Here is a 22,350-nt window from a genome sequence, read left to right as displayed (position 1 = left end):
ATCATTTTAAGATCATTTTGTTTATCAGACCAAGGTCTCTCGTTGCAACACGTTTGGTTTATTATAATTCATGACAACCGGCAAAGAAATGAAGATAAACCAGCAATGTTAGATTTACATTGCGTGCCATCATCACTTGTTTGACAGATTTCAAAGTTGAACTGTTGCATTTTAGATGAATCATTTACCTTGAAACTCAAACTGACACATTTGGTCCATCAGTTAAATCAAAGCTCTGTGAAGAGAAGAGAGGGAGTGCTCCTGTTTTCTCATACAGGATCTCTGAGGCAGTCTGCGGCCACAGCTCCCAGCATCTTGACGATGACACAGACTGTGCGTGTGTGTGTGTGCGTGTGTGCACGTGAGCGTGTGTGAGCGTGATGGGGATTATGGTCCGTGTGCAGCGGAGGTCGGATGACGGATCCACAGCACAGGTGATTTTTATCAAAGCTTTCCCCTTCTTTTCCCGCGTGACGACATGTCGGACTGTTTCACACAGGCGCGTGCGTGTGTGTGTGTGTGTGTGTGTGTGTGTGTGTGTGTGTGTGTGTGTTCTGCAGATAAAAAGGTCCAACTTCAGCTCTGGTGATTTTGTGTTGTTTTATTTTGTTTTATTCTCATAAAGCTGTTTCCATGGTGACGGTTATTGGATGTTCCACGCGCGCTCATGCTCGGTTTAGCCTCGTTAATTAGTGCTGACGGTTAATTGGTTTTCCCGTCACATAATGCTGGAACAGCAAAATGAGACCTGGGGGGGGGGGGGGGTCTACTGGATGTAATGATCTGATCTCGTACTGTATTGATCTTCCATGTTATTGTTATATCAGCCTTCTTCATGTTAGTTTCCATAATGTATCTCCTTGACTGAGTGTGCCCTTTAGTAGTACTTTTAGTAGTAGCTTATAATATCAACGTATGACAATGATCACGGATCCTCTAATTCTTTCTAGAGAGGTTTAAGAGAAAGTCTCCTTCCATAAGAAGACTTGAAACTACAGACTGAGACCATAAACTCATGTTTACAATGTTTACTGAGGGAATAACTCAAGAGAGAAGTAGAGTCATTTCCTCATAGACGTCTATGGGACAGAGGATTCGCCCCCTGCTGGTCACTACAGAGAAGTAGAGTAATTTCCTCATAGACGTCTATGGGACAAGAGGAGTCGCCCCCTGCTGGTCACTAGACAGAAGTAGAGTCATTTCCTCATAGACGTCTATAGGACCAGAGGAGTCGCCCCCTGCTGGTCACTAGACAGAAGTAGAGTCATTTCCTCATAGACGTCTATGGGACCAGAGGAGTCGCCCCCTGCTGGTCACTACAGAGAAGTAGAGTCATTTCCTCATAGACATCTATGGGACCAGAGGAGCCGCCCCCTGCTGGTCACTACACAGAAGTAGAGTCATTTCCTCATAGACATCTATGGGACCAGAGGAGCCGCCCCCTGCTGGTCACTACACAGAAGTAGAGTCATTTCCTCATAGACATCTATGGGACCAGAGGAGCCGCCCCCTGCTGGTCACTACACAGAAGTAGAGTCATTTCCTCATAGACATCTATGGGACCAGAGGAGCCGCCCCCTGCTGGTCACCACACAGAATGAAGCTTAAAGACATTTTGCTTTGATTTAACTCTCCAGAATCTGAGGTTTCACAGGAGGCTCAGACAGGTTTAGAGAGAAAATGTTAGCTTTTTGATTGTTGTTTGGGTTCAAATAACTCGTGTTGGTCTTGGTCTTGGTGTTTCCTCCTCTTTGACTTGGTTTTGGTCTTTCCTGGTCTTGGTGTTTCCTCCTCTTTGACCTGGTTTTGGTCTTTCTTGGTCTTGGTCTCTGTTGGTCTTGGTCTTGGTGTTTCCTCCTCTTTGACTGGGTTTTGGTCTTTCCTGGTCTTGGTCTTGGTGTTTCCTCCTCTTTGACTTAGTTTTGGTCTTTCCTGGTCTTGGACCTGGTGTTTCCTCCTCTTTGTTTTGGTCTTGGTCTTTGTGTTTCCTCCATTTTATTCCTAATCTTGGTTTCTCTTGGTCTTGGTGTTTCCTCCTTTTTCTTTTTGTTTTAGTCTTTCCTGGTCTTGGTCTTAGTGTTTCCTTCTCTTTGACTTGGTTTTGGTCTCTGTCGGTCTTGGTCTTGGTGTAAAACCTTGTTTGTATTGTTACATGGAGGCCAAGTAGAAACAGTGAATTATTTTAACCTCTCTGTCACAAAAGCAGGGATCCATTGGATGTCGCTCTCTGTTTCAGTAAAGTCAACAGGTTTGTCAAGACGAGGATTTTGTCTCCTTGAAAAAATCATTGGAGTGAGTTAAAGCGAGTGGAACGATAAATTGCAACGGGAGATATTATTGTAATAAATAGGATAAGGCCTCATATTTAATAAATCAATCAGATCTTATTGTTGTTTCGTGAGCAATTTGTATCATGGGAGTCTATGGGGGCCACCTCCACTCATGCTCATGTCATGTTGCAGCTCCAGTCGTTTCTCTATTCATCTGATAACCAAGGGTAGAAAGTGTTAAATGTGAGGACTTCCTGCTTTCTGGGTAAAAGACAGTGACTTATAAATAAAGAAAAGTTTTTGACTGTTGATTGAATTCAATTAGGTTACATTTCATTTTATTTTTGTATGGTTGTCACTACAGGAGGACATCCACAAGAGAAGACTGTAATAGATTTGACCTGCATTCATTTTTGAATATTTATATTTATCATATTTGAATGACATTTCAAGATTCCTTCTTTTACCATTTGAGTGATATCTGTGCAGTACACCAGCGCTATCTGATGTGTGCGTTTTGGTGCTCTGCAACTAGCACACACACACACACACACACACACACACACTTATTTTCCCTCCTTTCACTCTCCTTGCTCCCACCTCCTCCATCCATCTATCCAGGCCCTTCCGTCTTCCTCCGGCAGAATAGAGAAGGAGAAAAAAAACAACTAATATTAGAGAGAGAGAGCGAGGGAGGGAGAGAGAGAGAGAGAGAGAGAGAGAGACTGCAGCAGCAGCGATCGCTCGGCTGTCAGACGCAGAGGAATGATAATTACAAAGAGATTGACTCGGCAACAAGAAGAAGAAGAGGAGGAGGAGGAAGGTGGAGGAAGACGAAGAGGAGCCCGGCCTGCAGCCGTGAGGCGAGCGGAGGAATAGGAGGGAGAAAAGGAGGGATCCAATTGATAATAATCTGATCGAGGACACGGCGCAGACGGTGGAGCAGCAGTTGTGTGTGCGTGTGTGTGTGTGTGTGTGCGTGCGTGTGTGCGTGTGGGTCTTTTCGGAGGGAGATGATGGTGACAGCAGCAGCAGCAGCGGAGGAGGAGATAGAAGGATGAGCAGGGATCAATAATCCTCTCTCCTCCTCTTCCTCCAGCCCCCACCTTGATCCCTCCGTCACCTCTGCAGGAGCCGCTGAAACCTGTGAGACGCTTCCTGGTTCTATTCCTTTCGCTTTTTCATTATGGGTGCTGCATTGTGTCTCTCTGTGCGTGTGCAAGTATGTGTGTATGTGAATGTGCCACCGTTGGCTATGTAGGCCGTGAGGACTTTAACGTAGGTGTGTATGTGCATGTACAGCCTGTGTAGCTTGTGTGTGGTGTGTTTCACGTGTACATGCACGTACGTGATGTGGAAGTAGGCTGCGCGAGCTGCCATGTGTGTGAAATGTGCGTGTGTGTCGACGGCGGATAGCATGGCTGTAAAATTGGCCGATTAAAAACGGAGTCCAGCTCCTGTTAAATGTGAAACGGGAGAAAGAACCCAGTCACTTGGAATTCTGTGTGCATGTACTTCAGATGGGAGGGGGGGGGCAGCTTTTTGCATCCACACATCGGCACCCTTTTATGTTGAATATCCACATCCAGTCGAAATTCCCCCTCTTAGCTCTGTGTTTGGTCTCCACCTGAGAGCTCGGCTGTGTCCACCAGCTGGGGTCTGACTGTTTGACCGCCACTAGGTGGAGGAGGGTGGTGTTTTGCACAGCTTCTTGACTGATGCAACGCAGTAGGAGCAGTGACGGTGAACCTGAACAGTCCGGTGCAATGGATAAACGAGGAGATGAAACTCACTATGAGGTTCTATGAATTCCGTGGAGGTTCTTCACTTCCAGCACAGAGCTTCACATGAATTCAAAGAACCTGATCAACTAATTATTGCTTTTGGAAAAACAGCGTTTAAAGCTCATTGTCAGACAACAATCAGAATGACGCTTACCTTACCTGAGTTACTCAACGCACACGTCGGTATGTGTGTTTTTGGAAACCGAAACCTGAACCGTGAAAGGATCTGCAGAGAGCCTTCAGATGGAGAGACGCCGAGGGAGAGAGAGGCAGAGAGTCATGGTACTCAGTTAGAGTCATTAATAAATCAATGTGCTTAATTGGACGATGTATTGAAATTGAAACTGTTTGGGTGCTTTGTAAAAGAGACTTAAACGACTTAAACGCCTCAACATCACCATTCTGTGGCAGCTCTCATCGATGGGACGGAACCAATGAACCAAGGCCTCACTCCATCTTTACCTGAAGTTATACTTTGAGTATGAGAGCGTTCGTGTTCTGTCACTGAAGTTTCTAATCTACTGTGCATATGTCTTAAAGCTGCATTCTGTGTAGTGACCAGCAGGGGGCGACTCCTCTGCTCCCATAGACATCTATGAGAAAATGGCTCTACTTCTCTCCCTTTTTATTTATTCCCTCAGTAAACATTGTAAACATGAGTTTATGGTCTCAGTCTCTAGTTTCAAGTCTTCTTCAATACAGAATGATGTTCATTTAATGAATGATGGTCCATTTAGAAGCAAGGGACACGACCCCCCCCCCCCCCCCCCCAAAGAATGCATGATTACGCCCTTGGTTACAGGGTATTTAACTCCTCCTCAACCTGAATTTATTTCCTTTTTTCTGTACCAAAAAGTGACAATGGTGACAACCGTAATCCAAGATGGAATGCAATATATGTCAAAATGCTGAATATTGTCCTTCAGTGTTTATTTATGGTGATTGTTAAGCCCTCATTGGGCTTACTGTTGTTTAACGTTAGCAACCGGAATGCTAGCAGCGACCTGCATGTGGCTCTATTGTCTTTAAATCAAAGAAAGAGGGCATGAGGCAAATAACAGGGGGACTTTGGGGGAGGAGAGATAGTGATGGAGTGCAGGAGGAGAGCCTTAAGGAGTGTGATGATTTTTCTTGTCTCTGATGTCATTGGCATTTATGGTTTCTGAGATACCTCACACCCCAAGCAACCACAGAGAAAGAGTGTGTGAAAGGGATGCAGATGAGAGAGTAACAACTGTATGAAAAGATAATTACACAAAGGAAAGAAACTAAAGATAGAATAATGGAGAAGTAATAATGAAAGAAAGGTTAGAAACCTTATTTGGAATAATAGGAGAAGTCATGGGAAGTAAGTTAACTAAAATTTCTTTCTGTTGCTGTTCTTTTATATCTTCTCATCCATTGTCCTTCTTTTTCTGGATGATTGACATGTAGGAGGATCTGGATATGCCATCCTTAACGACGGTGAATCCCAGATGCCTCGCTGCATCCAGGAAGGAGACAAACATCTGACATGACATTTGACCTTTGCGCAGCACTCCCTCCGACAGACCGACTGCAGGGTGACGGGCCGAGTCCTGCTGGTGGACCCATGGACCTGAAAGGGGCAAACCTCTCCTCCTCCACCTTTGTCCGGAGATGATCCCCAACGGACGTTACGTTTTCATTTTGGGGAGATTTGGGTTGTGTTGATTTTCCCAAAGTTTGGTTCTACAGTTTTGTTGATGGAAAAGGTCTGAACTGAATTATAATATCTTTTTCCACTCAGAAAACTCTTGATTTGGGGAATCAACCACTGGATTTTATTACGAGGCACGGCAGGGAAACCTGTGGTCAGTCAGCTTGTTTTGGAGGTTCCTACATGGTCGTGCAGTCTGCATCTCCTCTGCAGCACCGGATGCATAATAAAAAAAATGCTGAACAATCTACAGTTTCTCAACAATGATGATGTGCATTTTTGACACAGAGGAACACACAATGTCCCCGTCAGCGCTGGTCTTCACACCTGCTTCTTGGAAACCAATGTTCTGATCTCCTGGATGGAGTGCAAAGAGTGGATACAATTGACACACTGACGAACAGAGAGAAACAGTTTTGGTTGAGGGGGGAAGACAGTCTCTCTCTCTCTTTATTTGTTCTGCTTTTTTTACCGTCATGGGTCTGAAGCCCAGAAGAAACAGCTGACTAAACCAGGGGATGGTGGACAACTCTATAAAGGTCTCTGATAGGAGCCAGCAAGGACGAGGTCCATCTTGATCTTCAAATCAGACCTCAAAGAAGAGAAAGTCCTCTCCCCCCCACTTACCTCTGGTGGGGGGGAGGGTGAAAGGTAGTTTAGTTTTTAAGGTGTAGGGCTAAGTGCCATAGGGCTTAATTTCGTAGTTATTTAGACATTAAGTTTAATGTTGTAGACTAGACGGTAGAAGGCATACTCAGGCCACATTTCATCTACAACAGAAGTTTATTTTTAAGCCTCAGTGTACAACCTAGATCCAACCAACTGGAACAACAACAGCATTCAGGCTCTCTAGTCACCAGTTAAGCACCACTGAACCACGGTCACCGGATCTTCTCCCAGTTTTCACACCTGAAAAGTCATGGATGCTAATCAAGGCCCGGGGCAGGGCAACCCCGAAAGCCCGAACCGGGCCGTGGAATACCTCCTTGAACTCAACAACATCATTGAGAGCCAGCAGAAGCTTCTGGAAACCCAGCGGCGTCGAATCGAGGAGCTGGAGGTCCAACTGGACCGGCTCAGCCAGGAGAACAAGGACCTGCGTCTGGACCGGCAACCCGTTGCTCCTCCTCCGCCGGCTCCTCCCCCCGAGCCTCCTCTCCCTCCTCCACCTCCGCCGCCTCCACCGACTCAGACCACGTCAACATCCATTACTGCCAAGAATCCCCACCACCACCACAACAGCCAATACCAAGCTCCGCCCCAGCCTCCCTCTTCTATCCCCCTCCACCACAGCCACCACCACCACCAGTACCATCAGCATCACCACCACTCCTACAACAGCTCCAACAGCACCAGTACAACAGCAATACCGACTTCCGTCCCAACCTCCATCTCGGTTCCCACCCAGATCCCAGCTCCGATCTCCTCCCCGACCCCGGTTCCACCTCCGCCTCCTCCGATCCTGCCAAGGGATCAACCGCGGGCTCACAGCCGGCTGACACGAATGCCCTCCACCAGCACCGGCACCAACACCAACTTTGTGGAGAAAGAGAAGGAGAGGCTTGAGCGACTGCACAGAGCCAATTCCTCCAACAACCACCACGCCCACACCCTCCACCACCAGAAATCGTAAGTTTGAGTTTAAGGTATACTTAATACAACAAAAGCCAAAGATTTCACAGGAGGAAGGTGGACATGCTGGATTGTGTGAATAAATCATCAAAATTGACCCTTGAAACTTTTGGTTGGCAACTTCTTGCTGGCAACAACTTGATTTTTGAGTTCATACTCAGGATGGCATATTGAATACGGCTCAATCATATTGAGGAGGTATCAAAGCGTGTAATATTTGCCTCTACAACATTAGCCACACGGTCAGTTCTGCCAACACTTGTGGAAATCTTTGACTTTGATTGCAACTAACTTCGCAGCTTTTTTCAAGCAGGTTTCGTGCAAGCCAAAAAAATATGTGCCCACGTGTTCGAATCCACCTGGAAACATCTGTCTGCTTGATACTTTGCTGGCAAAAAAAAGCACGAAACAGACTTTAAGGCAAAGCGTCCTGGACTCAAACACACATAGGAGAGGTGACTGGTTGAAGTGTTTCTACCTTGTACTTTCTCTCTGTGCTGTGATTGGTGGGCGTGCAGGGTTGATTAATATGCATCCCTCCATCAGCTAATCCAGGAGCGCATGAGACTTCAGAGACAGACGAGCACCGCTGGTACTGGTAATTGGCGGAGCACAGACTGACTCGTGTTATGTAATGGATATTTTCGCTAAGCGATCGGATTGGGTGTTCTTTCTGCTACCATAGAGAACACAGTTGTGTTGGCTGTACTAATCACCATGGTAACCACTTAGCAGGACGCTCGGCAGTTCCCTTCATGCTCTCATTCTGTGGTCATTTTGGCGCTCTGAATATATTCTTTCAATAAGAAATCATGTTCGCAGCCTGGAATTGAGTTTGTTGCCTGGCAACGCTGTCTTCTGAGCATTTTATCAAGAAGTGCTGAGGACTGCGGGGACGCACTGTTGTTTCTGTGCACGCGGTGGTGTGGTGCCATAGGCAACGAGGGGTGTTAGGGTTGCACTTGTCCCACACATGCAGCAGGCAGATCCTTTTGTAGCCCAGAACACTGAGCCGTCGTCCGTGGGAAGCACCGGCCCTGGCGATGGCTGTTGCTATGCAACTGTAGAAACCCAGGTTTTTTTTTTTTTTAAGGACAAGACTGGCATTGCAGAAGGTTCTGACCTTGCTCTGCGCGGTTGGGGGACGTGGGCCATCGACTCTTCTACAGTGACAAAACAAACCTGCAGAGCGAGAGGCGAGAGTTTACGGGACTGACCCGCAGAGATGACTCATCCAGACAGATTCTATAGTAACACGCTCTCAAACACACAGCCAAAGAGTCAAATGGATTGTGCACTCAGTAAGACTCAGATTCGTCTCAGATCTGTGTTGATCTGAGGCTCTTCAGAAATCAAAATGCACGGAAGAAAAAGAAGAAATTCCTCTGAGCCCTGAGTCACGGGACGTTCAGGTACAGCTGATGTCGTGAGAAAAAGATGACCTACAGCCTGCAAATGATGCACCAGGCAGAAAGCCCCCGAGGGAGCCTGACAGCAGTGAAGATAAGGCTGATTGGTTATGAAATCAGAGCGCACAATCGGGCTGCTCACTGCCTCCACAAGTGACTTGAACGTCATCCAATAAATCCAACACTGCACTGGGGCAGATTTTAGAATGGAGGCTTGACGTTGTGTTGCAGAGCGGCCCGCACCGGTTTCTGAGTGGTTTTGTGTTGGTCATGATGCAGCAAAATGCAAAACATCCTCAAACTGATTTACCTTGCAGGTGGAAGCAGTAAATGAAAACAAGGAGGCGGTACAGGTTGTAGGACACGAAGAAGGGTTGAAGGGTTCTGAACTGTGTGTTGAGTCTCAGACTTCTGTCGCACAGATAACGCATGGGAGCCGTATTGTAACACATTCACAAACTGTCCATCACCTGGATCCAACACTGTGTTTGTTGAACATTATGCTGTAGTTTGCAGTTCTCTCATCATTGCCATTTTGCATTTTGGACGGTTTTTATTGGTTAAAGAAATTGTTCTGTTTGCCACTCTAGGGTTAGGGTTAGGGTTAGCTAATTGGCTACTTGCACATGTCGTTGTGGAAACCGATACTTTACGATACTAGCAACTCAATGCGGACATTCTGAGTTTGATTAGAGAACTGCAGGTTCTGCCCCTTTTAGGCATTCACTTTTATTGGTACAATTTTATTTAAGCAACATCAATGCACTGAAGAACTCAACGTGGCTGTGGAGTCCACGAGGGGTGACGCTCTGTGTCTGGCAGCACATGAACTCACCACAGCGCTCACTTCAAGTGTCAACCGCAGACACGGCAGCCTGAACTTGAATTACACATCTTAAGTGATGTTTAATGAAATATTCAAACCGCCGGTATGATCCAAAACGTTTTCATTAAAGATTCAGGAGCGAAGACGAAGGAAACTCGCCGTCCGCTCGCTCAGTGCTCAGCGACACCTGAGGCTGGACGCGCATGAACCCGATGACGAACTGCACGCGTAACGCAGCTTCTGTCTGCAGCATCTAGCAAATAACACAATATTCAAAAGGCCCTCTGCGGTCGGCGATGTCTCCTTGATGGCATTGATGGGAAGACTGGCGAGCAGTTATGGTAATGAGCCGGGAGAGGGTGGTGTTGTTCTGCAGTGTGGGTGGAGGAGTCAGAGGAGTCCCATCACTAGGATTCACATGGATGGAGAGATGAGAAATGTTAAGCGGCGCCAGCATTTTCTTTTCTGTTCTCTTCTGCAGATTCCCTCTTTCTGTCTTCCTTCCTTTCCCTTCCTTGCCCCTCTTCTCACAGCATTAACCTCTGATCTCTGTCTGGATAGCTACATCTACTTTGTGGGCCTTTGCTTAATTTAACTTAAAGCTAACAATGCTGGTGGAACCTTAATCCCAACCAGGGGAGACGGATGCTAGCAACAATGCTAGCTAGCTTAGCTTCACTCGTCCAATGAGGCGTCACTACGGTATGGGCTCTGTAACCTTCGCTTTGCAGAAGGAAACACCTGTGTGTCTGTGTGTGTGTGTGTGCTAAGCCGTGGTCCACTGTGTGTCCCACACATGAACAAAAGTCTGATGTCGGTGGTTTATCGGGTCGACTGGAAGCGCCTCGTCAGCGCTGACTGCCGCCTGATGTTCCCGAGCTGAACAGGCTTCCAGCACCGATCAGCCAATCAGCGCGCTCGGATGTGACCCCAGACGAGCACGCGGGTCTCTCCTAATGAGGCCGGGTCACACAGAGTGCTGTGTGCGCACGTTGTTAGACTCCCTCCTACTCATCGGTCCTGGTCTGCAGAGGCAGCAGATGTGTAACTATGAGTCCTGGTGGTGTAACTTTATTTACCTGCAGGAACGAGTTAGAATCAGGTTACAGGTTGTGTTCATCTGATCAGTATCTATTTTCAGACTTTCCAACAGGGGGCAATTCCTCTTTGGTTTGAGTTTAACCTTTTATCAAAGAGCTTGTTCATTTGAAGTCCTCGTTTTAACAGATGAAATTCACTTTTAAATACAATAATTCTTGAATCAATTCCCGTTCAGTTTGGTCACAAAAAACAGAATATCTCTGAATAAAGCATGTCCCCCCCCCCTCCCCCTGCTCGCCGCAGTCACCCTGCAACTGCCTCAATCAAATTAAAGAGAGAGGAGTGTGTGTGTGTGTGTGTGTGTGTGTGTGTGTGTGTGTGTGTGTGTGTGAGAGAGAGAGAGATGTAATCAGCCTTGTTGATAGATGTTGTAATAATTCTACAGTTGACCTGGATGTTGAGACACACACACACACACACACACACACGGCAGGAAATCGTGCACAGCCCCCCCCCCCCCCCCCCCCGTCAGTCCGTCCGTCTGTTATATTTGGTAACATGGAAATGAGACATGGAGCCGGCTGGTGGTGGTGAAGCTGGAGCCCTCCCTGAAGGGACAAAAGCTGCGTTGTCATAGCAACAGCTGGGTTGGACTGAGGAGGAGGAGGAAGGAGAAAGTAGGTTTTATGACAGCACACACTCCACTCCTCTTCAGCTTCTCTTTTTGGGGCAGAAGGACGTCACCGTGACGTCGTGGAGCTCCACCATAATGCTGCTTTCATGGAATAAACTGCTCTGATCTTCCCTCTCAATTCAATTCATTTCACTGTTGCTTTGAGAGGGATAAAGTGTTGTATCCGTCCTCCTCCACATAGTATCAAAAGTTTAAAAGAATACAGGAATCATTTTTTTCTAACGTGAACTATGTAAAGTAAAGCATCCAGTGAGGAGTCTGTAAACGTTTAGTTGCATAAAGGCGCTTTAATGTGACGGCTGACTTCTGGCAGCTGATCTCACAGATGCCACCGAGGACACTGGCAGGCGGCTCATGTGAAGGATGCCGACTTTCAGCCCCCCCACGGGGTTGAAAAGCATTATTTAAACAATCACCAACACCGTTTGTCAGAGCAAGCAGTGGTGAAATGTGATTTTCATCAGGTTTTCTGTCTCCATCAACCAATCGTGTATATTATATTTCATCAAAAACATTCTAATAAACTCTCTATTTTCACTAGATTCTGTTAAAAACAATAAATTCTGAGTGTGTGTGTGTTTGTGAGTGTGTTTTGCACAGTTCCTGTCATAATTATTTTGGTTGGGGGGTAAAATGGGGACATTAACACGTCCCTGTGAATTGAATCAAACGTCTGATCATTAATCGCTCGGCTAGTTGTTCAGCTCAACATCATTTTAAGATTTTAGAAGGAATCCCTTTCGTTAAAATACAAGAAAAGGAAGACATGTTGTTGAGACATGTTTACATAATTGTATTTTGCGTTAAAATAAAATGCCAAAAAAACACAATGTAAGATGTTATTGATAAGGAACACTAGTACTACTAAATACAAATGTCCCATAAAGTGATGGAACAAGACGTCTTGTCTGTGTGTAGGCACATTTTACTGGCCTTATGGGGACTCACATTTATTTTGGGAGATACAAGACATTTTAATGTATGTTAGATAATACCGTTAGTGGTTATGGAATGTGTGTGTGTGTATGTGTGTGTCTGTGTGGGTTGGTAGAACATCTGATGACATCGTCGGTAATCCAACCACGCTGCACTGCATGCTGGGAAAAAAGCTGCCAGTGAAGAAATGTCTTCAGCAACTTTCTGTCATCAAGGAGCTAATGAGGAGCATCCTTCATTACCCACCATGCCTGTCACATGTCATATCACAAATACACATACATGTATTTATGTAGAGCCCCAGTCAAAGTGTGTGTGTCTGTGCATGTGTGTGTGTGCGTGTGTGTGTGCGTGTATGTGTGTGTGTGTGGGCTGCATCAGTGTTCTCTGCCGCAGGCTTGTTGAATGAAGAAGCTCTGTACTTAAATACCAGCAGCCTGCCCTGCACCTGTGTGCATGTGTGTGTGTGCGTTTTGGTATTTGATCCTCTGCCACTGCGTCGCTGTGCGTGCGTGTTTGAAGGTGTGTGTGTGTGTGTGTGTGTGTGTGTGTGTGTGTGCGCGTGCCGCACAGGAAACTAGGCTAGTTGATATGAATAGAGAAGAGATGAATTACCCCTCGGAGCCGAGCCGCAGAACAACACCCTGGGGTCCAACTGTATGTGTGTCTGTGTGTGCGTGTGTGCGCAGGCAGTAGAGGCCAAAGCAAAGTGCGTTACTTTAGCTCCTGAAGATGAATCCCGCCTCCTGGAATAATGTATTTCCAATGCAACATGCTAATTAGCGATTATTCTTTGTGCTAAGCTAAGACATCAGTGCTAACAGCCGTTTGAAGCAGCTCATTGTATTTCTATATTTAAGGTGCAAGCTTTTCTTAACTTTACTAAGTAAAAGTTATTTTATTATATAATATATACAAGCAACAATTTTTACATAAAAAAAATACAACCCACATTCCTCTGAATCATGAAGATCGATAGCGTCAGTGCGGGGGCTCATCATGAGCACCCTGAGCATCAAACACTTTCATATGTGCACACGTATACACGTGTGTGTGTCTGTGTGTGTTTGGACACCTTCCAGATGTAACCTTGTGGTGGCGGGCGTGGTTTCAGCTCGGCTGCAGGGGGGAGAGAGGGGGAGTGGCTCGGGGAACAGGGCCAGGTGGAAATAATAATTATCAGCTGTGGGTGATTGTGTGTGTGTGTGTGCGTGTGTGTGTGTGTGGGTCCTCTGCATTTAAGGAGTAAGGGGAGGACGAGCGAGGAGGAAGAGAGCGGGGACAACGAGAGAGCCCGACGCTGGCACGGTTTCCTGAAAACAATAAAACTTGTTGTAAATACTCGATCCTGGCTCCGAGCCCTTTATCCGCACGACGCACCCACCGTACAGTGGCGCCCAACTCGGCGGAGAGGAGAAATGGCGGATGAGGAGCAACGGCAGGGGATGGCGGCCCAGCCAGTGCTCGCGCTGGGCCGGATGTTGGCGGAAATGGCGGCAATCCAGCGCGACCAGGCGGAGGCCAACCGCCAATTCCTGGGGGCGCTCCAGGCACAGGTGGGGAGGCAGGCCCAGACCCTGGAGCAATTGGTGGCGCGGGCGGAACCACCACCGATCCCGACAGCGGTGGCGAGCCTGACGCTCCACCGGATGACGGCGGAAGACGACGCGCAGGCATTCCTGGAGGCCTTCGAAACGACGGCGGAGGCGTGCGGGTGGCCGGCCGGGGAGTGGGCAGTGAGGCTGCTCCCGCTACTAACAGGGGAGGCGCAGTCAGCAGCCATGGGGCTGCCCCCGGCGGTCCGGCGGGACTACGGGGCGGTGCGCAAGGCAGTGGTCGACAGGCTGGGGCTGCTGCCGGAGGACCACCGGCGGCGGTTCCGGGGGGCCAGGCTGGGACCCGAGGACCGGCCATTCGCCTACGGGCAGCGGCTCAAGGACACGGCCGCCAGGTGGCTCCTGCCAGGCGGGGTGGGGTCAGCCGCGGACGTCCTCGAGAAGGTGGTCCTCGAGCAGTTCGTGGAGGGGCTCCCGGCCCGGACGGCGGCGTGGGTCCGGTATCACCGCCCACCGACACTGGAGGCAGCCGTCACCCTGGCAGAGGACCACCTGGCGGTACACCCCCGCGGACCGGGCAACAAGGAGGGCGCGCCACCACCGCCCCGACCCGCGGCGGCACCCCAGGGATGGAGCCAGCAGCGGGCGGCAGGACGACCCGGACCGGCCCCACGGCAGACACCGACGGCCCCGTACCGCGACCCCCCAACCACAGCAAGCCCCGGCCCCCTTCCCGACCCACAGGGAGGTTCTCAAGCGCCAGGGCAGGAGTGCTGGAGGTGCGGGCGGCCCGGCCACCTACGGAGGGAGTGCCCGCTAATGGAGGTGGGGCAGGTGATCCGGGTTGCCGGCGCTCCAGCACCCTCCCCCGGCCCGGGAGCGACGTACCGCGTTCCGGTAAGAATCCAGGGGGGTACACGCCAGGCGATGGTGGATTCGGGCTGTTCGCAGTCCATGATACACCAGAGCCTGGTTCGGCCCGGGGCATTGATGGAGGCGTCGCGGGTGAAAATTAGGTGTGTGCACGGGGACGTTCATGAGTATCCCATAGTGTCCGTCGAACTTAGGTTCAAGGGGAAAAAATATAGATTAAAGGTCGCGGTTAGCTCCCACCTGACGCACCCGGTAATTTTGGGAACGGATTGGGAGGGATTTAACGCGCTACTGGGTGAGGCTGCGGGGGTGCGTTCACGACCGACAGGGACATGCGGTATTTGTGCTGTGCTCAGCGGTGACGCGAGGTCGTCCGACGCCGCCGGGGGAGAGGGGGAACCGGCGGAGCCTCCCGTGGAGACTCTGGCGGTTCCCGAGTTCCGCTCCATGGAAGATTTTCCACTCGAGCAGTCTCGGGACGATACTCTACGCTCAGCCTACGACCAAGTGATAAGAATTGATGGTCATTTGGTGCGCCCTGACGCCGCACAGTCGTACCCGCACTTCTCATTGATTAGGGACAGACTGTATAGAGTGAGTCGTGACACTCGAACGGGGCAAGAAAACACACAGTTACTGGTGCCGAAAAGCCGCCGGGAAATGGTTTTCCAGGCGGCTCACTATAATCCGATGGCGGGTCACATGGGATACGGGAAAACACTAGACCGGATAATGGCCCGATTTTATTGGCCAGGCATCCGGGCGGACGCGCGCCGCTGGTGTGCGTCCTGCCCGGAGTGTCAGTTAGTCAATGCACCAGCCATCCCGCGCGCCCCGCTGCGGCCTCTACCGCTGGTGGAGGTCCCGTTCGAGCGCGTCGGCATGGATCTAATCGGGCCGTTTCACCGGAGTGCACGCGGATACCGCTTTGTGTTAGTCCTCATGGATTACGCAACCCGGTATCCGGAGGCAGTGCCATTGCGCAATATCTCTGCAAAGAGCGTTGCGCAAGCGCTGTTTCAGGTCATCTCCCGGGTTGGAATCCCGAAAGAGATTCTAACAGACCAGGGCACCTCGTTCATGTCGCGCACACTGGGAGAACTTTACGGGTTACTGGGCATTAAGTCCGTCCGCACCAGCGTTTACCACCCCCAGACGGACGGGTTGGTGGAGCGGATGAATAGGACGCTGAAGTCCATGATTCGTAAATTTATTAGCGACGATGAACGTAATTGGGATAAATGGCTTGACCCTCTGTTGTTTGCAGTTCGGGAGGTTCCCCAGGCCTCCACAGGGTTTTCCCCCTTTGAGCTTCTGTTTGGCAGGTCACCAAGAGGGGTGCTGGACCTTATTAAGGAAAGCTGGGAGGAAGGTCCGAGCCCCGGGAAAAACGAGATCCAGTACGTCCTGGACCTACGAGCAAAGCTCCACACACTGGGTAGGATGTCACGGGAGAATTTGCTCCAGGCCCAGGAACGACAACAGCGGCTGTACAACAGAGGAGCCAAGCTGCGAGAATTCACACCGGGAGAGAAGGTACTTGTATTACTTCCTTCTTCCAACTCAAAACTCCTGGCTAAGTGGCAAGGGCCCTTTGAGGTCACACGCCGGGTGGGGGATGTTGATTATGAGGTGGTGCGGTCTGACAGGGGCGGGGCTACGCAAATATACCACCTCAACCTCCTGAAACCCTGGAGGGAGGCGGAGTCTGTGTCTCTGATTTCCACAGTATCGGAAGGAGAGGACCTGGGGCCGGAGGTGCCAAAAGCGGCCAATCCCACCCCGCTCCCGTGTGAGGGTCATCTCTCTGAGGACCAGAGAGCGGACATTGCCCAGTTGCAGGAGCGGTTTGCTGATGTGTTCTCCCCCCAGCCAGGCCGCACCGACCTGATAATGCACCAAATCGAGACACCCCCGGGGGTGACGGTGAGGTCACGACCCTACAGACTGCCCGAACACAAAAGAAAAGTGGTTCGGGAGGAATTAGCGGCAATGTTGGAGATGGGGGTAATAGAAGAGTCCAACAGCGCCTGGTGCAGCCCCATCGTTCTGGTGGCCAAGAAGGATGGGACTGTGCGGTTCTGCGTGGACTACCGCAAGGTGAACGATGTGTCACGATTCGACGCCTACCCAATGCCCCGGGTCGACGAACTCCTGGACCGGCTGGGCACTGCACGTTTTTTTACGACCCTGGATTTAACTAAGGGCTACTGGCAGATTCCCCTGTCGTCAGAGTCCAAAGAGAAAACAGCTTTCTCCACTCCGTATGGTTTGTACCAATTTACCATGCTTCCCTTCGGCTTGTTCGGTGCCCCGGCCACGTTTCAGCGCCTCATGGACAAGGTGCTGCGCCCGCACGCCGCATATGCAGCCGCATACTTGGATGACGTCATTATCCACAGCACCACCTGGGCGGAGCATGTGCGGCGGGTGGACGCGGTGCTGGAGTCGCTGAGGCGGGCCGGGCTCACCGCCAACCCGGGGAAGTGTGCAGTTGGACGGAGGGAGGTACGGTATTTGGGGTACCACTTGGGGGGGGGGCAGGTGCGTCCCCAGGTAGACAAGACAGCGGCAATTGCAGCCTGCCCGCGCCCCAAGACAAAAAAGGAGGTGAGGCGGTTTTTGGGGCTGGCAGGTTACTACAGACGGTTCATCGCCGGGTTTGCGGACCTCACCAGCCCCTTGACCGACCTGACCCGGAAAGGTGCGTCAGATCCGGTCCAGTGGTCGGAGCAGTGCCAGCGGGCGTTTGAGAAGGTAAAGCAAACTCTCTGTGGGGAGCCGCTCCTCCACACACCTAACTTTTCTCTCCCGTTTGTGCTGCAGACCGACGCGTCGGACAGAGGGCTGGGGGCCGTTTTGTCCCAGGAGGTCGAGGGGGTCGACCGCCCGGTGGTTTACATCAGCCGGAAACTGTCGGAGAGGGAGGCCAGGTACAGCACGGTGGAGAAGGAGTGCCTGGCCATCCGGTGGGCGGTGGGCTCCCTGCGCTACTACCTCCTGGGACGCTCATTCACCCTCTGTTCGGACCACGCCCCGCTCCAATGGCTCCACCGCATGAAGGATACTAACGCCCGGATCACTCGGTGGTATCTGGCCATGCAGCCTTTTAACTTCAAGGTGGTCCATAGGCCGGGGACGCGGATGGTCGTGGCGGACTTCCTCTCCCGCCCTCTGGAGGGAGGGGGGGGGGAGTAAGCTAGGCCGGACGGCTCCCCGGCCTAAGTCGGGCGGTGGGGGTATGTGGTGGCGGGCGTGGTTTCAGCTCGGCTGCAGGGGGGAGAGAGGGGGAGTGGCTCGGGGAACAGGGCCAGGTGGAAATAATAATTATCAGCTGTGGGTGATTGTGTGTGTGTGTGTGCGTGTGTGTGTGTGTGGGTCCTCTGCATTTAAGGAGTAAGGGGAGGACGAGCGAGGAGGAAGAGAGCGGGGACAACGAGAGAGCCCGACGCTGGCACGGTTTCCTGAAAACAATAAAACTTGTTGTAAATACTCGATCCTGGCTCCGAGCCCTTTATCCGCACGACGCACCCACCGTACAAACCTATTGAACAATAGTAAACCAACTGTGAGCGGCGGTGGTGGAGGATCTATTTAAAACGCACACATGTGCACTCACACGCTCATCCGCCAAGTCCTTGTTACCGTGACAACATGTTTCTTCATTTGAAACGGTTGCCCTTAACAACGCGGTTGGCACGGCCTCCTTTCTGGAGGAGCAGCCAAAACCCAAATGCAGCGTCTCTCACGCTGCTGGTGATCATCTCTCCCTCCCTGGACCCTGGCTGCAAACTGCAGACCTTCACAACCAAAAGCTGCAAGCTGCACGCACACATTGGAGCTTAATACACAAAAATCAGCTCGCTTTCTCAGAAGAGTCTCCTTTGAATATGATGCTGCTCGACATCAGCAGGCACACAAACACACACATATTATACGCCCCTGTAAAAGAGGAAATATGAAATACGACACGGACACGATGCAGCTCAGTGTTGTCTATTGTTGTAATGTACATGAAAAGCATAATAACACATTTATACACTCAGTATTGCACTTAAACATGTTATTTTCCCTTTGCGGTAATGTCTCGTCGGTAGAGATTATACAATTAAGACAAATACAATTCGCTCAGTTATAGCTCCATATTACTCAAATGACCTGAGTTAGCCTTTAAAGTGATTTACCAAAATATCAAATATGTTTGCAACATCGTAAAACAATACGGGAAAATAACCTTGAAAAAAAGTACAAGACTCTTTCCTCTTCACATTAAACACTCTTTCTCTTTAGCTTAACACTTTGACCTTATCCTTATAGTATAAAACAAATACAAAGAGAGAAACCGGCACTTGCGGTGTGCTGTTGCGTCCCGCTTTGAGACCAGCCCACGGGCTACACCACGTGCTACACAGCTAGCATGCACGCTACACTAGATGAACACCTCTTCACGGTTAGACTGCTAGATGATTACCATCATTAACATCTACTCCCGCATGTTTCCTACAGTATTAAACACATATATACTTAACCACAGAACAATGAATCACTGATCTACAGACCATTAGTGCATTTCAACTTTCTCCTTTGTATGAACCTTTTTAAGTATATTTTAACTTATATTATCCCATTCAATGGCATTCAAGGCAACAGTAGTACATCATTTGTATCATCCTTACACATTCACACACTATCGAACATAATATTCTGCTTTAATCTGAAACTGCTGGTGTTTAGCCTTTCAAACACCGGGTACCCTCCTCCTCCTCCTCCTCCTCCTCCTCCTCCTCCTCCTCCCATGATGCACCGGGCAGCACAAAGGGACGACAACTTGATGTGCAAGCCATGTGGCGGAATATCAAAAACTGAGCCTGAAGTGAACAGAAAGAAAAAAGTTGTAGCACCCAGAATCCTGCAGCTGGAGCTCCCCCTCCTGCACCGGCTGCAGAGGGCGCCTCCCCCACGTGGCGCTGTGGGGAGGCGCGTGGGGAGGCGTGTGGGGAGGCATGTGGGGGTGGGGGGGGGGCGACAGGGATGTTCGATGATCTGACAAGATGAGATTACCCGGCCTGTAATACGACGGGTAACGGCAGAGCCGTCTCTTCCTGCATCGATTGTTCCAATGGATTTGATCTCATTGTGTGTGTGTGTGTGTGTGTGTGTGTGTGTGTGTGTGTGTGTGTGTGTGTGTGTGTGTGTGTGTGTGCTCACAATTCTTGGTTGTCCACCGGTGCCATGGTGAACGCCCCTTCAGCGGCTCGGGGCTTGTTCCCAACAAATGTGTTTCCTCTGAAATATGGAGGAGTGCCCTTAATGCAAAATTCATTTTTGATAGATTTCATTCATTGATTACTGGTGATGAGAAGATGTGGTTTAGAATAACGTGGGCAGTGAGAGTGAAGAAGGCTAACTGTCCTCTTCCCATCCCGATGGACATGAGAGACAAAGGGACGGAATGAGACAGCCACGGGCTGCTGTCTGGTTTCTCTTCTTCTTAGTAATGCTTGTTGTAGCTACCATTAACCCAATGAGGATGGAGCCTTTGACCAATTATCTTCACCGTGATGTCATCAGCTACATCCAGCGCCTGATTCAACGGGGATGTATGGATTATTGATCATAAGATGACTGATTGTTGCAGTCTGACCTGTGTCTCAATCTGCAGCAGTACTCTCTCTCTCTCTCTCTCTGTTTGTATCGGTGTCTCTCGCCCTCTGCAGTATGGGAGCAGTTTGGTAATGATTGGTGCAGCCTGCTCCGCATTGGTAGCAGCTCGTTCATTAATAGAACTGCTACACTGCCTTTTTCTTTGTGAGGGTAAAAGGGTGGGGTAGAAAGGTGGAGGGGTTTACCCTTAATGCACAAGTTTCTGACCTTTCTATTTTGTTCTACGCCCTTTTAGTTCTAAAAATGTTTGATACTTCTTCATGGATGTAGAGATTTCCTTGCTGTTTTTTTCTGAATACTGAACACTACATCAAGATTAAAGGTCAGAAACAGCTACATTAAGTTAAGGCGTTAACCTCGGGTTCTGACGAGAAAAGTCAGAGCGTCATGTCCCTTCACATCTGGAATGAGGAGGATGATGAGGCACCATATACAGCTCTGGTCTGTCAATCAACATGTAGCCCCGCCCTAAAGCATCCCCTCTTTATGGTCTGTTTGACTCTAAATGGACCATCATTCACTAAATGAACATCATGCTGCATTGAAGAAGACTTGAAACTAGAGACTGAGACCATAAACTCATGTTTACAATGTTTACTGAGGGAATAAATCAAGAGAGAAGTAGAGTCATTTTCTCATAGACGTCTATGGGAGCAGAGGAGTTGCCCCCTGCTGGTCACTACACAGAATGCAGCTTTAAGATACTTCTGCGTTCGATTCAGTCTTCAGAACCGAAAGTTGCCTATTTACACAAAGAGTAAGCTTCTGTAGCAAGTAGCCCGAGTTATCCTCTGTTCTTAACAAACAATGTTATATTCCTAGTACTCAATAAAATTCAAACTAGACATGAACGTGGTGCGAACGTCACTTGCTAAGCTTCAGCTTTGTCCCAGTGAGGTCTGTCAAGGAAGACTCATCACACCGCTCCCTGGAGACAGATTGGTCACGTGGTTGGGTTCAGCGAAGGGTTAGCGGGACCATCCTTCAACTTCAAGGTCACGGGCTCAAGGCCAATTACAGACAAAGAGGTGCCTGATCTGGATGAGACCATCAGTGAAATGATTGAACTGCTGCTTAACATGAGTAGAAGATTAGGAATTAGTCAAACAGCTAATCAGCAACCATGGTTAGCCAGCGGGACACAACTGGAGAAAACACTTTGACTATTTATATCTGTGCATCATCCTCCCTCTCCTGACTCACCGTACATGTACTGCTGTGATGCTAACCGCTAGTGCTAACGGCCGAAACAGACTGTGTGCTAACCATATGCTGATATATATTGTGTGTTCTGACTGCTAAGCTAACACTTGACAAACACGTGACAGTAGGTTAATGTTGTTTGCTGGTATAACTATTGTTTAGACTTTACACTAACTGCTTTTTGCTGCCATTCATATTGTATGCCAAGATAATAAGATAAGCTAACCATAAGCAATGATCATTTGTGGTAAACTAAACTCATTTGTGCTAATTGCTATGCTGCTGTTAAAATGTGGTGCTATGCTAATGCTAATAGACTTAGATGTGCTTTTTGCTTTAACACCACCAGCCCTAATTGTTTGCTAATCGCTACATGCTGCAATTAATACTGTCTGCTAAGCTATTGCTGATAGTGTGGCCTGTAATGCTAACTGTGCTAATGGTGTTTGTTTACATGTGCCTATATGTTGTTGTTGTTGTTGTCTACCTTTCTCTGTTTCTCTCTTGACTTTATTTTTCTCTCTTTTTTCTCCTTCTCCCTCTCCCCAACTCTCTCTCTCTCTCTCTCTCTCTCTCTCTCTCTCTCCCTCTCTCTCTCCCTCTCTTTCTGTCAGGTCTCATTCCTCCTCCACCTGTACCGCTACCAACACCTCTTGTCGTTCCTCCAACAACCCTACTAGCATCACCACTCCTTCCTCCACCTCCTCCTCCTCCTCTCTCTACTCCTCCAGCCTACCACCTAACAGCCACGCCACCTACCATCAGTACTGCTGTCCCGCGCGCC

The 22,350-nt window shown here is 49.3% G+C and overlaps 1 protein-coding gene across 4 annotated transcripts in view; it reads left to right on the top strand.

Annotated features, from left to right (window-relative positions):
* The first annotated feature begins 288 nt into the window (after positions 1-288).
* Positions 289-22,350, top strand: part of LOC119223181 (IQ motif and SEC7 domain-containing protein 1-like) — a 74,587-nt gene continuing 52,525 nt past the window's right edge. The window contains exons 1-3 of one of the 4 annotated variants that reach the window (XM_062562100.1): positions 289-434; positions 3,370-3,416; positions 5,489-7,361. In XM_062562100.1, the coding sequence (XP_062418084.1) occupies positions 6,652-7,361 (710 nt within the window). In that variant the 5' untranslated portion in view covers positions 289-434; positions 3,370-3,416; positions 5,489-6,651. Of the gene's footprint in view, positions 435-2,831; positions 3,417-5,488; positions 7,362-22,350 lie in introns of those variants that run through there. The other 3 variants (XM_062562101.1, XM_062562099.1, XM_037480337.2) reach the window with 3 other exon arrangements.

The sequence above is a fragment of the Pungitius pungitius genome, chromosome 1, assembly GCF_949316345.1.
Source record: "Pungitius pungitius chromosome 1, fPunPun2.1, whole genome shotgun sequence".
Taxonomy (NCBI): Eukaryota; Metazoa; Chordata; class Actinopteri; order Perciformes; family Gasterosteidae; genus Pungitius; species Pungitius pungitius.
This window is presented reverse-complemented; position numbering and strand designations above follow the sequence as displayed.